Source organism: Myxocyprinus asiaticus, chromosome 5 (genome assembly GCF_019703515.2).
Source record: "Myxocyprinus asiaticus isolate MX2 ecotype Aquarium Trade chromosome 5, UBuf_Myxa_2, whole genome shotgun sequence".
NCBI lineage: Eukaryota > Metazoa > Chordata > Actinopteri > Cypriniformes > Catostomidae > Myxocyprinus > Myxocyprinus asiaticus.
In genome coordinates this window covers 47,825,303-47,842,864 of record NC_059348.1, presented here as the reverse complement: position 1 = coordinate 47,842,864, position 17,562 = coordinate 47,825,303, and the positions used below count along the sequence as shown (strand labels likewise).

Genomic DNA, 17,562 nt, shown 5'->3' with positions numbered 1-17,562 from the left:
AAATTCAGTTCGCTTATTGAAGGGACAATCCTCTGGAGCAATTTTCTTAATTGGCACAATGGCGGTGGTTCAAAGACGATCCATTGCAAGGATCATACCTACAATCTTTCAATTATCAAACCAGATCCCCACTAGAGGTTTTCTACCCGACCTGAACCCAATGGGGCCTGATAAACTATCAGGTTTCGGGCCAGGTTTGGGTCAGTTTTTCAAATATAACTTCAGCATGACAGGTGCGAACAGGCGAGTTAGGGGCTGTTCACACTGAACATGTTTTTGTATAGGTCTGCGCTGCTTTCAATTGTTTTTCTGTATTAACGCAATGGAAAGACTACCCCAACCCTTACCCTAAACATTACTTCTAAACCTACCCTCCCCTCAACCACTGTACCAGCAAATGTTAATCTGGTGAGTATTTTGCAGAACAGCATGTAGTTACACAATAAATACATTGTATTGAATGTATTTTAATGTTGTTTCACAGTAGTTAAAGACATTTAATATAAAATGGAACTCTTTCATTTTTTAAATTCACTTCGAGACACCTGCTTTCTGTTTATTTGCTGTGCTGCTTCTATCTTTTTTAGTGCAGGTGTCACAAAGATTTGTCATTTTGAAGAAGTTTAGACTGCAAAGAAGACTTAGTGTGACTGTTACACTCTTAAACATGATTCCAGATTGTTTTTCACCCAACAAAGTTTGATAAATGGTCATCCAGTGTTTTGTTTTCCCTTTTGCTCTGGTGTGCTAAGGGGCTGACTTGCTTTGTTAAAACTTTATATGTTTACTGTTACTATACTGTTACGAATGTTGCCTACAATGCTTAAAAAATACAGCCTGTCATGCATCCCTTTCCTGTCTAAATGGATGATGCTTGGCCCAAAAAAGCTGCAGTGTAAAACAGACTTTATTTCAATAAAAAGAAAGGCCATGTAGACTACACCACCCCTTTTACCCAGAAAAATGAAATGGGTACAATGTAGGAAGTTAGAGCTGTCTAATTGTATAACCAGCACTGACAGTTCAGAATTTAAGAAGAATTCATGACAATGACTGGAATGTGGATTGCATGCAAGATGCACACATGCACGCCATGACCCAAGTTCAGCTGGTATCACAGCCCAGCATCACCTTAACCCAATGGTACATCGGGTACATGTGTGTGACACCTGATCTTCTGGGATTTAAACCACACATACAACACACACTACCAATACAGAGATGTAAAATGATACCCCCCTCCTCCTCTTTAAAAAAAAAAAAAAACCCTCCTCCAAGCCACACTGTACTGGTCAATAGAACTCTTTCAGACATGCATAAGGGCAGCCAGTGCTGTCATCACCTACAGTGTCTCGACAGACCCCTAAAACCTGATCCCAGAGCACACACACACACCATACATGCGCTGTATGCCCTCTCAGGCAGCACACATGACGGGACAACATGCCAACCGCAGTCCATTTGGGAAAATATCCCAGTGAAAACCAAACCATTGCTATAATTCCTTTAATAACATCACAACCACACACACATTTGCAGAAGGCAGAGTAGTCTATCATTTATGATCTTTGGAATAAACCTATAGAGATTCTGCTATACTGTGATAGATACTGTATATTTGCATGGCTACTGTTTATAAGTGGGCAGGACAGCTTTATGTAATTTACATGTGGAGGTGATGAAGTAACATGAAATGGAAATTATCAAATGAGATGAAGTACCTTCCATTAGTTAAGCATTACATTTATGTAACACTATACAATTCGATTTCATTTGTTAACATTAGTTAATGCATTAAGTAGCATGTACTAACAACTAAACATCCCTTCTGAAATGTGTTTCTGAACACTTACATTTTTTAATGTAAAATGTATGAAAATCACAATCAAAATCGCAATATATATAAAAAAACAAAAAGTGAAATATGATTGTTTCGTCCATATTGCACAACCCTAGTGAACATACAACTTTTTTATGTTAAAAAAAGCATATGCTGAAATTAATATTAACTAAGATTAATAAGTGGTGTAAAAGTATAAATAATGTTATTACACGGCTCTCTGGAATATTCGATTCTGATTGGTAAATGGTGCCATCCAGTAGTCAGATATTGCTCTGTAACTACAACACATCTGGGGATTTAGATGTATCAGACCGCTCATCCAGGTTCTGCAAGCCTTCTTTCCTGCTTCTCAGCTCACTGTGCGATCTCTACAAGTAAGCTAATAAAATAATTTAAACTCAGATCAAAGTTTCATGTGCATTTATTTATTTATTTGGCAAGCAGTCTTGTAATAGGCTGTATAATGAGGAGTCAGACGGTCATTTTCACAAAGTAAACACCGACAGAACTCAGACGCAAACCGGAGGTTAAAGCTATTAAGCGATTTTTTCTTTTCAAATTACATAATTTCAATGCAAATCAATATTTTATGTCAATGTATTCATTTATTTGGTTAGTAGACGTGTAATAAGCGGGATGTACAGTCAGTCAGTTATCGCAAAATAAACCCCTTCAGGGTGATATAACCCCGTCGGGGTTTATTGTGCAATAACAACCGACTGACTGTACATTATCCCTTACTGTAAAGTGTTTAGTGCTCTTATTGAAATATGCAATAAATAGTCAATGTCACATTGTAATTTAATATTTATAATTAAAAAAATCATTGAATTTCCAGAAAAATAAACTATATTGTGATATGTATACCTTTATGTATTAGAAATGTATTCATACCGTGATATACTGTAGCTTTAGTCATACCACCCACCTATACTGTACTGAATAGAGCTTTATCAGGAGCAAAATCACAAGTGGAAGTTGAGCAAGCATGAGCCTGTGGGTAACAGAGTCTGTTTTGAGGATGGTGATGGTCATCATGCGGTTTCAAGCTTACTATTTTCTATTACAGTCATCAGAGTGTAAAGAAAACACTGGAGATTTACACATGGCAGCGGAGGAAAACAGAGGTGGCCTGCCAGTAACAATTTCTAGGCTTTTTCCACCTCAACAGGTCCAGCACACATTCAAACACCTCTTCTCTCTTTCTCACTTCAAACTTGTAAGGAACTTCCCAGGAGGACTTGAATACAGCAGCAAAGCTGAGTTTTTCTATGTGAGCTAAAAAGCCACATCTACTCATTCTTCATATGCATTGTATGACCATGAGCTAGTGGTGTCTCAAACACAACACATCCGATGTTGGTAAAAAATGAAGATGAAGACTCATCCTGTTAGCCAATCAGATCAGAAAGTTAATTAATCACATTCTGCCCTTAAAGTGAGTCATTCTTTAATAGCTTCGTAGTAAAATAAGTCTGATTTACATAACCATAACCTACAACACATGTTAGGTTATGGTTATAACCTACAACATAACCTACATAAACAGACTGGTAGACAATTTACTGCTACTATTTTAATGGAGTGTCACATTTAAAAGGGTTTTTAAATAAAGTCACCTTTGTTAAATTTGTCTGCGTCTTTCAAAATCCATAAAGTGGCTTTGAAGTGTGAATGAAAGTTAGCTTGACTTGAGTGTGTGATGAATGAGCTTTCAGTTCAAAGCACAGAATATGTATGAGTGTCAGTGACAAATGTACATACAGAATTCAACAAATACATTTCCTGTCTCCAAACATTCATTCACACACTGAACGACAATAGATAAATATCCAATAATGTTATTCAGTATTATAGTATAATAATATAAGGTGTATGTGGACTCACTGGACTGATACACTATCACAAATAAAGTGGACAAAATAACAGATTGGAGTCCATTTTAAAGTCCACATGAAATGTAAAAGCAAAGAGAACTCGAAAAGGTCTGAGTTGGATCTTTTAAAAGAGCATGAACACTCAAAGAGTATTGGAAGTTTTATATCAGCAGCAGAGCACAAGCGAAACAATTCATGGCTTAAAGCGGAAGAATGTATTTTCTGCGACACTAACGCCACCAAACGGAATTGCAAAAATAAACAATGTTTTCAAAACAGCTTTCTGAATACGCCCCTCATCTGCTGTTGTTCGAACCATCAGGTAGTCTAACCGGGTCGCTCTAAACAAAGAAAAGAGCCACAGAGACACAGAAATTAAAATTTTAGAGAAAATGAACCTCTGAATGACTTACTTATTGTTGTTTCTGCATATTAAGCTGGGATAGAAGGAAGTATTTTAACACTGAAAATTTTGAGGTTTTGCACAAACTGTTCAACATGAGAGCTGCCTTTTTTATGCCTTTGTACTCTTTTAGCCATGATACCTTAGAATCAGCACTAAAAGTTAAAATTTCTGTCATAATTTACTCATTATCATGTCCTTCCAAACCCATATTACATTCTTTTTAATGTGTAAGACAAAAGGAGATGTTTTAAATATTTCAATTTGTCTTTCGTCAAAATTATCATGAAAGTATTCACTTTCACTCACTTTCTTGTGAGGGTATACAATAGGTTTTGAGAAATTTAAAAGAAAGAAAGAATGAAAGAAGTTAAATTTCAGATTTAAGAAAAAGAAAGTAAAATTCCATATTTAAGAAAGAAAGAAAGATGACTTAAATTCCATATTTAAGAAAGAAAGAAAGATTACTTAAAATTCAGATTTGAGAAAGAAAGAAAGAAAGACAGACAGAAAGGTTAATTTTCAGATTTAAGAGAAAGAAAGAAAGAAAGAAAGAAAGAAAGAAAGAGAAAGAAAGAAAAATGAAATTTTCTCAGATTTAAGAAAGAAAGCCATATAGATTTGGGACGGAATGAGGTTGAGTAAATTACGACAGAATTTTAATTTTTGAGTAAACTATTCCTTTAATCACATCACAATTCAAACTGAAATTGTAATATCTGTCAAAATAATCGCAATATGATTTTTGGGGGGCAAATTGTGCAGCCCTGGGGCCTGATGTATAAATGTTGCGTACGCACAAAATGGGCATTGAAATGTGCATAAGCAATTTCCTACGAACATATCGTGATTTCTAAAAAAGAAACTTGCCGTAAATATGTGCGCACAGTCCGGACACTCTTGACTGTGCATACGCACTCTTTTACTGGTGTTTGTGAATTGGCGACTCCAGCTGGACAAATAATGATCTGAACAGACTGATTATAAACTCTAATTTTCATTTAATTCACATTTAGAAGTATGTATTAAAAAGTATGTAGTTAAGCACTTGAAACAGAAGTAATTGTTATCAAGCCAATAGTAAGCTATATTATTTTTATGTAACTAATTGAAAAGACATTAAATTATAAGCTGTGAAAGGGAAATATTTGTTTGGGATGCGCCACGTTTGGAGAACTTTCCCGTGTCATCATAGAGAAGGAACATACAGTAACTAAAATTGACAGCGCAGATTTCTTAGTTTGAGATATTTTATGTTCTATTACAATCATGTACTGAGATAAGTACAGCCTTTGAATAAAGATTATCTGTAATGTGATGTGCACTTGACTCTGACTGACGTGAAATGGCTTGGTAAAATGGACAGTAGCTATAAGACAGGCACTGCAGGCCACATTCAGTAGTCGAACGAACCATTGGAGAGACATGTCTCATCACAAACAGTATGAAAACAGAATTAAACCCCCGTTCTAGTCTATTAAAAACATTATGAAAAGTACATTTGCCATTCAGCTGCTTTTTGAATATAAAATACCACTCAAATATAAAAGTCTTAGTAATCCGATGATATCAGACAATGCTTCACAAAGAGTTTTAATCATTTTCATTTTGTTTCCAGTACTAAATAACTTCTCAATAAAAACACCCTTAAAACGATTTAAAAGTTTTCTGAGATGCAAAATTGCTTAGGTTACATTTATGTCTGCAAAGATAAAAACATTTTGCCAAGGGATATTCAAGATATATTCTCAAGTTCATATCTTAATAAATAATGATTCTTCATGGTGCAGCATCTAACCTTTGGGCACATGTGGCATTTACAGTCTTACCTCTAATAATACAGTTTCTCGTATCGTTAAACGCAGTAATCACAAGTCTGGATGGTGAAATTCATATGGTAATTGTATGCAGATGCAAAGCACAGTGAAAACAGGCATTGTTCATTCCATATATGGTTATTTTGGGGAGAAGATGGGGTGGGGAATGAATCACGTACATGTAGGCACAATCTTCTGCTAGCTGGGATTTATTAAGGGAACTATGCGCAGGTTCTGGCATATGTACGGTTTTATAAATCTGAATTTGTTTGTGCATACGCAAAATCTGACTTTTGTGCTTACGCACACTTTTAGGAAGAAATCTAAGCAGAGTTTTATACATGAGGCCCCTGTTTTTTTACTATGAGCGTTACCAGACTGTCAGATGAATTTTAAAGAAGAAGACTGAGATTACAAAAGGACACCTGTTAATACAATTATATGAGGTTTCAAATCATAAAGTGTGTTTCAAAGTATACTATACCGTGGCAGTGAGCCTGGGCCCGTGCAGCTGAGCATAGAGTATGGCCTCGTCAACGTGATGTCTGATCCTCAACAAAGCAAGCTCCAGATTATGCGCTTCGGCAACCATATGTGTGAGATCCTGCAGTATGGCTACATACTGTTTCCAAGGTGAGTGGAGCTCTGAGAGGCTGGCCAGGCACCCACGCATCACATTGAGACAGTATCCGCTGCACGCCCGGATCAGGGTAAGCCCGCGACAGTGAGAACAGTAATGCATACGCACCAGAGCGCGCGCACACTCCTTAGACAATTCTGCCGTGTCGGTAATGTTCATGACCTCCGACCCCACGGCCAATGCCAGGCTGAGTAACCGGCCTGCCCGAAACGCGTTCGCCAGCTCCTCAGCCATCAACCGGGGGTGCGTCCCAAAAGGGTTAACGTCCTGCCTTGTCATGCGTAGACAGTCACCGAGCTGGTTGCTGTCAGAGGCGCCCATGCTGACAGTCCCAGACATTCCGGGATTGACAATATGAGTGTGTACCAATGGGAAGAGATTGTCAAAGAAACAGTGGACAGCTGTTTCCACTGAGACATTGCCGGTGCCATGGAGGAAGCGGGAGAGGTCAGTGAAGAGGCAGATGATGTGAGTGGTGATGGAAGATGAGATGGAGGTGTACATGCTCTCGAACAGAGAGGTCAGGTGACTCTGAGAGAAGGAGAGCAGAGACTGGAACATATCTGAAAGAGAGAGAGAACGAAAAAAGTTGAGATTTAAATAAGTGTCCTCAATGATGGCTTTTCTATTTTTTTTATTTTTAGGATATGACCACACATAGTCTTGAAACTTGCCTCACTAAAAACACAAAAACTGAAGAAAGAAAAGTTTTATATTGGTCTGAGAGCCTTAAAGGAATAGTTTACCCAAAAATTTTAATTCAGTCATAACTATGATCATTATCGCAATTAGAGAAGCTCGTTCACAATGGCTCATGTGTTTACACGAGATCTTGTGTTGTTTAGTGCTAAAAAACAACGAGTTCTCAAGTTCTCACGTGAACACGTGTGCCACTGTGACTGAGCTTCTCTCATGAAAGTGCAACGGACGTCTAGATTTTTCACTGAAAAATTACTCTTAACAGAACCAATCGTATGCCTTTAGAAGACTTGGAAAATGACGCACGAGCCGCATGGACTACTTTTATGATATATTTGGGTCCTTTTCAAAGTCTCTACCAACTGCCATTGTATTAAAAAGATGGACCAGGATATTCATTAAAACATAATTTTGTGTTATTTATAAGAAAGAAAGACATACAGGTTTGGAATGACATGAGGGTGAGTAAATTATGACAGAATTTTCATTTTTGGGTGAACTACTCCTTTAAAACACTCAGTTGCATCATTTACACAACATGCACCTGCATGAACACATAATATATGGTTATAGGTTTTTCAGTGATTCTTTGCAGGTTCACCTAAGATTAGCTTGAAAAGAACACTAATCAAAAGCGTTTTTGATTCTTGATGTTGTTATACATATTACAGTTTCTTCAGATCAGTGTATTGGTCTCTGGGTTCTTTAAAGCACCATTTGGTTTTCTGAAGATCTTTCTTTGTGAAACCTAAAAAAGGTTCTCCTATGAAATGAGGCTGTACAACTCTCTGTGGTTCTACACTGTAAAAATCATATTCTTAATCAGTGTCTTTGTCTTGTTTAACCTCCTGAAACCCAACCGTGACTGCTGCCCCTATGTGCATTTTCCATTTCCCTTTCTGATTTGTAACTAGTAGCCCCTAATAAACAAGCAAAAAAATAAAAATTGATGTCCACATATGTGGACAGAGGGACTAAGTTGTGAAATTTTAAATAATACCAAGTTATAGAAAGTCAGATTATTTCATCAAATTGTTTATTATGTTTCCAAGAGTGTTGTTTATTCATGTTTTTGAGATGTTACAGACAATACAGCTGATTTTCTGTAAAGCTGAATAAATAATTCTGATTCAAAGTAATAGCCAGCATCATCCAATCACTTCCAACCATGTAAAAATACAATTTAGCATTATAAATTCTGAATCTAAGTACTGATTACCATTGTCCCATTTCTGCCAAACATGTTGAGTGGTTCAAACATCTAGTTATCTCTCACAAAAGCTCACTTAAATTGTTTTGCTTCTTATGTAAATTCACAGACAACAGATAAAATAGAGAAAAGAAAATAGTGGTGTGTCTGTCTCGCTTTTCTGTTGTTTAAATGTCGCCAACACACACACACACACACACACACACACACACACACACATACACATACAGTATATGTACAGACACACACGTGCCTAGACTTGTGCTTGGTCAGTGGTTTGTTACTGCAGGGGCAGCCTGTCTTTTCAGCTGCGCTGTAGTCGAGCATGACCACACACACACACATACACAGGCTGTACCCAGGGAGCCGTTCTCTCTAAGGCCACTGATGTCAGACTGAAGGCATGCTAGAGGATGGAGGAGCAGCGGCAACTGGACCGAAACTGAGACCAGGAAACACACACACATACACACTCACACAGAAGCAGATCTCTCCATTTCACTTCATAAGCTGTCGAGGCTTCCATCAGTACTATCACAATGGACCAGGACAACAACAGAATTCTCCCAGTCATAGCAGCTGCCGTTCCACAAGCACACACACACACACACACACACACACACACTCCAAATCTGTCTCCATAAGCGGGCATATATATGGGACAAGTTCTTGCGTTCTGTCTGGACTATTTATCAATTGTTGGCCTGTGTATACAAGCATCAGAAAGACGTCTTCAGCTTTTGTCTAACGTCTCACTGTTTTAATGACTAATTAGAAGAGGTTGGGGGGGTTGCAAACAATTTAAGCATATAGGGTACCTATAGCTTATGTGGTGCTCATGGGTTCGAATCCCAGGGAACACACAAACCGTTAAAATGTACACTTTGCATGCACTGTATATCATATGGATAACAGCGTCTGCCAAATACATGTGTAAGCAAATGTAAATGTGTTGGGTGTTTACAGTAGTAACTGTAACATTTGTCTGCCGAGACAAAAATGAGACCTGGAAATCAAGAGAATGGAATGGAAAAAAAAATTTAAAAAAAAAAAAAAAAAAGAGAAAAGTGCACTGCAGAAGATGAAAGGGAGGAATGGCTACTTGCCATGTCCCACAGTTTGTTTGTGTCTGCGCATGAACCGTAAACATGCATGCATTTGTGTACCCATATAGGTGAAATGGTTTGGAATGAGAGCAGCAAACCACAAACAGAATGTGCCAGTGTAAGGTTACAGTGTTTCAGAGCCTCATGCCACAAGCAAGAGTAAAATCGCCAGAAGCGGCAGAGAGAGAGAAACGGGCAGACAGAAGAAAAGACAGGAAGTTAAGTGAGGGAGGTGGTTTTATTTGGCTTTCAGGCCTCAGATCACAGCGCTGGCTAAACTTTGCCATAGTTGTTGTAGGCCTTTCTGCGTGGCAAAGGGAGAACTAATTTCAGTGTGTATTTTCTGTGAGTGTGTGCATGCAAGAGAGATTTGACTTTAAAGGAATAGTTCACACAAAAAGGAAAATTCTCTCATTATTTACAAACATTCATGTGGTTCTAAGTCTTGTGTGATTTTCTTTGCTCCTTTAAAAAAAAAAAAAAAAAAAAAAAAAAAAGGTGAATTTTCAAAGAATATCCTGACTCTTTTACATATGATGAATGTGAATAAGGACTGGGACAGTCAAGCTCCAAATGACAAGAAAAGGGCACCATAAATGTGGTCCATATGACTAGTGCACTATATTAAAAGTCTTCTAAAGTCATATGATAGCTTTGTGTGAGGAACAGAATGAAATTTAAGTAGTTATCCACTGAAAATCTGAACATACTGTATGCACTAGCTGTCCATGGCATATAAATGTTCATGAGGGAAGTAGCAATGTCCAGTTCATGAATGAATCATTTAAAGAAGACCTGGTTTATTCTTAAAGGGATAGTTCGCCCAAAAATGAAAATTCTCTAATCATTTACTCACCCTAATGCCATCCCAGATGTGAATGACTTTCTTTCTTCTACAGAACACATATAAAGATTTTTAAGAATATATCTCAGCTCTGTAGTTCCATACAATGCAAGTGAATGGAGATTAGACCTTTATAGCTCCAAAAAGCACATAAAGGAAACAAAAAAGTAATCCATTTGACTCCAGTGGTTAAATACACATCTAAATCCATATAAAAGATCATTATTTAAGTCCTTCTTTGCTAGAAATTGTTAATTGCCCAGTAGGGGGTGATATGCATGAAGAATGTAAATCACTAAAAACACAAGAAGATGAATGTGAAAGTTAAAGTGGAGATTGACTGAGCAGGGAAGAGAATTTATAGTAAAAAAACGACTTAAATATTGATCTGTTTCTCACCCACACCTATAATATCACTTCTGAAGACATGGATTTAACCACTGGAGAGCTTCAAAATTTTGGCACCCATTCACTTGCATTATGTGAAGCAAAACAGCTGAGAAATTCTTCTAAAATGGAAAAGATGGAAAAGTCATACATATCTGAGATGGCATAAGTGTAAGTATTGTAAATTATGAGAGAATTTTCATTTTTGGGTGAATTGTTCCTTTAACTAATGTTAGCATATACAACTTCTTTATTAAAAAAATATATATATATATATTAGTATATGTTGATTTTAACATTAACAACCATTAAAATGCAGTAAATCTATTGTTCGTTGTTAGTTCATCTTAACTAATGTAGTTAAACAAATGGAACCTTATTGTAAAGTGCCTCCAGATAGAAAATTCACCTTTGTGTATCACAGAAGAAAGAAAGGCATATGGGTTTGTAATGACATGAAGGTGAGTAAATAAAGAGATAATTTTCATTTTTAGGTGAACCTTTTCTTTTAAAAAAGATCCACAGTGACCAACCAGTGTCAACTCCTTCCGCTTGTGTCCTCCTTTTCTTGAAAGCTAATATCTGTGAGTATTTTTGTCCTAAGAAAATCTTACACAATGCATGATCCCTCTGTTTTCAGATGAAATTAGACACTAATTCCAGGAGAATCAGGTCTCATTCACATAGAGCTGTAGTCACCTCATTGGAACGCTGGAAAACGAACAATTTTGGAGAAATCCAATGAAAGGCAAACAAGCACACACACCAAACTTAACATCCTGTTCAGAAACCAGTAGTGGTCTGTCAGCTGGGAAAAAGCTATTTGTGACCATTTGTTGCACCATTAGTGTTTCACCATTAGAACTACCAAACAGAGTTCATTTGATCTGTCAACTCTATTTCTGGGTAATACCACAATTGCAAAGCTTCAAAAGTAGTCTCTTTTTTTTTCAGTCTGTTTCATAGAGTACAGAAATATAGAGTAGATGCAATACTCTTCCACAATCATTGTCTTTCTTCTGTTTTGACCTAAAACTATAAACTCTGGGTTTGTCAGAAATGGCATTCTTTCATACTACCAGAACTTTTCTCAGTATGCAGTATGCATGTGTAAAGTATTCAAATTTTCTGTATACATGGAATATGCGTGGTGAACACACCTTTATACATATAGTGTCACGTGAAAACGTGTGAAATGTTTAGCGTTGCATTCTGCACTGCAGTGCACAGTACAAAGATACTAGCATTCCACTTTAAACATAGCCTCGGATTACAAACGAGTTAAGCAGAGAGAAAGGTTTACGATGGGAGCATTTAATCCCTGTCACTTGGCTCCAGAGAAAAGCAGCGCTCCATAAGTTACTGGTTTGCAAGCTATGCAACTGTAGTGTTGCGGGGATGCCAGTGAGGCAAGATGGGGGCCAGATTTACAGCCATGTAATTGGAAGTTATACAACCTTTTAAGAAGGTCTACAAAAGGCTTTTAGAGATGACTAATCCACTTAATGACCAAGACTCATTTCCTAAATGCACGGTCTGCTGGTGAAGGGATTCGTTCGGATGAGTAAACTTGAACAAATGATGGTGCAAAGATAAGACATGAGTTTTTTAAGGTGCTTCCACCTCAAACTACTATTTCTGGGAGAGATTAATGTTCCCTGATGTCATGTACCTCTCAGGGGTGGATATTTGTCCAATAAACTTTTAAAAATGAATGAACTAATTTGCAGTTTTTTACTGCATTCTAATTCAGATTAATTCAACTGTAAATCTACATGCATTTTTTGGTATTTTTTTTTATTGAAGGTGTGCACAGAAAACATTCAAAACATGTATTTGGACATACAGAAAAATGTCCTGACTAGTGCTTTGATACCTTCAATTGATTAGGATTGGAGCTAAACTGTGGCCCTCCAGAAACGGAATAGAATAGCTCTTCCCTATATGTTTGGTCCTACAAAACCAGATAACCCACTGCAACCCACTTTTGTCAGGGCCAAGGGACAGGGAACCCTACCCACAAATCCATGCAAAATTCTTCAGCCACCACGGTAATCATATAGAGCATTCTGGGGGCATGCTGGTCCGAGACACGAGGATCCATCGTCTGTCGATCATCTACCACCCCAGAAAGCCCCGTAATCCAGCCAAGAGCTCGTGTTTCATACGACTCTGACACAGATATGAGTTCATCACCTCTGGAGCGAGGCTCTAAAATCCTACCTTAATTAATGACAATACATACACCCTTGTCCTCTGACTAAAACAGCTGTGACACGAGAACATGCTACATTACAACATACCATCTCTATTAGAGGTTGAGGAATGGAGGAGATGGTTAAAAAGAAAAAAGAGAGAGAATGTCTTTAAAGTGTGATTCATAAATCACAATCACTACACTGCAAAATTTCTTTAGTATTTTTATCTTGTTTTCCAGTGAAAAGACAAAACCAAAAATACAGATTAAAAATGTATTTTATTCAGTGTAGATATTGGTGCTATTTAGGTAGCTAATCAAAGATGTACAAACGAAGCATTATTGTTGGCCTAGTGGTTAGTGTTCCAACAAAGACTATACAAGTTCAAATCCAGCTTTCAACATTTTCTGACACTGTTCCTCCTCTTCTCCACATCATTTCCTGTGCTCTTTACACTATCATACCAGTATGTTTACACACATGTATGAAAAAAGAATGCATGAGAACCATGTTTAAATGAAATTTTGGAAAGGTTTTTCAAAATGTAAACAAATGTGCGCATATGACGTGCACACTGACTGAACAGACAGAGAGCCAATAAAAGCATTTACATGTTATGTAAAATAGTGGTGATGGACAAAAATCTTGGTGTTTGGTGTTTGGTGTTTTGTTTTTACAAAATGTACGATTTTTCCCAGATCAAACAAAACTATTGAATATGCAAGATCGGTTTAAGATCGCAGATATAAACGCATAAAAAAACAACAAAGGCAAACACTCCAAATTAGCATTCTTTTGCACTGCACCTGATTTAATTGCTTCACAATCGCTTCAAACCTGAAACCCGAGTTCAGAAATGATCGCTAAACAAACCTTTGTAAGTACATAAGGTTAAATCAGCAGCACATAATGTTACACTATAGGAGACAAACTAGACATAACCACCTGTCCAAAACTTCTGCTGCAACCCCCACCCCTTCCCCTCCACGTTGTCTTTGCTGTCAGGAGGGGAACAGGTGGAGGGTTCGGGGAATGTTTAACCGATATCTCGTTCATCAGCTCGCAATTAAAATGGCTGCCGTGTTATATCGAAAGTCTCTAAGATTAACAATACCAAAGATGCCAGAATGTATAGTGTGTGCGAGTGTACTGTATGTTTGTGCTCTCTAAGCATTATGTTGATTGGTTAAAGATTAGTGATGTCTATCTCATGTGGCAGATCTACGTAGATCCCTGCGGCGTTGATTGCGACAATCTATGTAAACCCCCTTTTTGTCATTATTCAGCTCTGGACTTTGTCACAATTGAGCAAGAGTCTCTGAAGTTCAGCAACATTGTGGTGAATTGTTGTGTAAATGAAAAGAGTTTTCTGGAAAACAATTGGTTTTACATATTTTTATTGCCCAACATAATTAACTAGAGCATTACGTGCCTATGCGTCCTTTGTCTTGGAAAATAAATACAATACAACAACTAAGGAATTTCTAACCCACTAACAACTCTGGAATGAGTCCAGTCAGGTTTAGATTACACATCAGATTGGACAGCTTGGAAAAGAGAGTATAAAAGACAACATACAACTTTACAAAAGACATAAATACTAAAGTAATGGGGACCAAAAATGATGTTCCAAGCACATTTGCGGTTATTTTTGTCTGTTAATCACAAAATACATAAAAAAATAAATAAATAAAAACCTATGAATTTTGTGTCCAGGTGCTGTTAAGCTCCAAAAGAAAAAGAAAAAAATAAAGAATGAAAATGACAAAAATCACCATAAAAGTATCATAATGTAGATCAGGAATGGGCAACTTTGAAGGTGGTGAGGGCCAACATTTTTTTTTTTTATTATGGGTAATCTATGCACGACTAATGCAATGTGCTTATAAAGATTTTAACCACATTAAAAATTGCATTTAATAATATTTATAAAAACTAACATTATTTTTATTGTATAACTTGCATATTTACTAAAACATGCAGTTCAAATGTACAAATTCATGTTCAATTGACAAGCAATATATTTCAAACTTACTTTTTCAAGAAAATTAATCTCATGTACATTGTCTGTACATTTGCAACACACACAAACACACAAATAAACAGACAAGGGTCGTATTTTCAATATTTTCAACCCCACCTCATAAAAACAGCTTATAGATATTAGTTCAAATCCAAATATTATCACCAAAATCCAAATATCATCAATAACAATACTGGATACAAGAACCTAACATTTCAGTGCATTAAAACAAAACATTTCAGCACCACACCAGCCCCGCAACACAAGCACAGACAGAACAGTTTGTGCATCAGAAAAAAATTCTCTCTGTTTGCATGATTTTTAATCAATCAGACAGGCATCTCAATTCTTTAAAGTGTCTCCCTCTGACAACAGATTTTTTTGTTTTTCACAAACACAAGCAAAACAACATTAGATCTCTTATGTGATTCTCATGTAACCAGTCCTACTCGACCGCTCTGAGCGGGATTTGAACCGGGGACTCCGGCATGGGAGGCTGTAGCATTAGCGTGCTAACAAGGAGGCTAAATGCTACAGCCTCTAGTGTCAGTCACTAGTGCACCTCTTGAGGCCAAGGGAGTGAAGTTTACACACTGTACAGCTACCTACCAGCTGACTACCATTACACTCACCCCACTAAACCACACTCCCTTCCGGGTCATGGCACCACTGTAACCGGTCCTGCTCGACCTGCTCCAAGTGGGATTCAAACTGGGGTCTCCGGCAAGGGAGGTGGGCGTGCTAACAAGGAGGCTAAAGCCTCTAGCATCAGTCACTAGTATGCCTCTTGAGGCCAGGGGAGTGAGGTTTACACACTGTACAGCTACCTACCAGCTGGCTACCGTTACACTCGCACTATCACGGATTTAGTACAAAAGTTTAGATACCGATGAACAGTATTTCACCCTTTACATCTGTTAGGAGAGCAGCTCTGGCAGCACCAGTGTACGTATCTCTCATACTGTACGTCTCTTGATCAGTTTATCAGTGATGTAATTGTGAATCCAATTGAAATCTTTAATGACAGATTGCATATCCATGCAAACAAAAGATATGGGTTTACCCTGCGTGCATTTACATTAGCGCGCACTAACTGCACTTTGCTCGATTTACCTTAAATGATGAGCAAGTGTAAGATGTTGCATGCTAGAATCCAACAGTGATCAGCAGGTCTGCTAAGAACAAGCGACCTCTTCTGGTCGATAGTTGGTAACAACATAATAGCCTGAATGCAATCTTTACATAGTCCCTCTTTCAATCAATTCTCAGTGTTGTCCTCTGGGCCGTATTCAACAATACTGCAGGCCCACAGGTCGCCAGTTGCCCATCCCTGATTTAGACCATTTGACTCAACTATAATATTCAACATCTTCCAGATCATACAATAGGTTTATATAAGGGGCAAACTGATATTTAGGTCATTATTCACTGAATATCTTGCCCTCCCATGAAGATGTTGTGGCGTCAATGATGTCAACATAACACTTTTGTATCTGGTCATGAACTAGCTTTAGCAGAGGTAGAGATTATCAGTGAAAAACATTTTTCATTTCGGTTTGTTGAAACAAAGCTATCAATTGGCTTCAGAAGACTTATAGTACACCAGTTGCACAGACTACTTTTATGCCTTTTTTAAAGCTTGATAGACCCTAGTCACTATGAACTTTCATTGTTTAGCAAGAGCTTCATAATGCTTTTTTCCAAACTTTCAACTTTTGTGTTCCACAGAAAAAACAAACTAAAACTAGGTAAAAAAAAATAAAATTTCCAACAAGATCTTCATTTGAATAATCTTGATATCAATTCTTAAATCCCAAGACTGATCTTTTACTAAATGCACGCTCATTTACAGATGAGTGTCAGTTGTCTTAAAGACACAGTACCAATTTTTAGCATGTGTTCTAGAAATTCCACAAATACTTGTAAAAAAGTATTAATGATGCATTAAACAATAAATATGTAACAAAATATAATATATGCAATATAATATCATGCTCATTTAATTTGAAACACTGCCCCCATTGGCAAAGCTTTAAGTGTTGTTGGGCGTATGGGCACGCGGGAGCTCCATTTTCCCAGTGTAATGTCCACAACGTGGTGCCAAAAGCTCAAATGTGACCAAAATTATGACAAACATATAAATAAGAATTTTCAAAATTAATACTTTTGTAATTTACCTAGTTAGAATGTTCCCTGTATAATTAACAGCATTAGCTGGGAGTGAATTTCTTCCATATTTAAGCAAAACTGATATTTTAACTAAAATATTAATTGATAACGAATCGAAATTGAATCAAATTGAATTAGGAAATCTGTATCAATAACCATCCCTAAAAATAACAGCATACAGGTTTGGAAAAACATGAGGGTGAGTAAATGATGACAGAATTGTCATTTTGTGGTGAACACTTTTCTTTAATTCCAGAATGAAAAAAAAAAAAAAAACTTTTCCAAACTAGACACTCTCTTCCACTTCCAGCTGTTCATTCATATTAAACATCTATAATGACTGGTG

The 17,562-nt window shown here is 37.1% G+C and overlaps 1 protein-coding gene across 1 annotated transcript in view; it reads right to left on the bottom strand.

Annotated features, from left to right (window-relative positions):
* The window catches only part of LOC127441219 (glypican-5-like), a 194,242-nt gene that overhangs the window by 157,228 nt on the left and 19,452 nt on the right, over positions 1–17,562 (bottom strand). Inside the window, exon 4 of the mRNA XM_051698394.1 lies at positions 6,425–7,143. Coding sequence (XP_051554354.1) covers positions 6,425–7,143 — 719 coding nt within the window. The remainder of the gene's footprint in view (positions 1–6,424; positions 7,144–17,562) is intronic.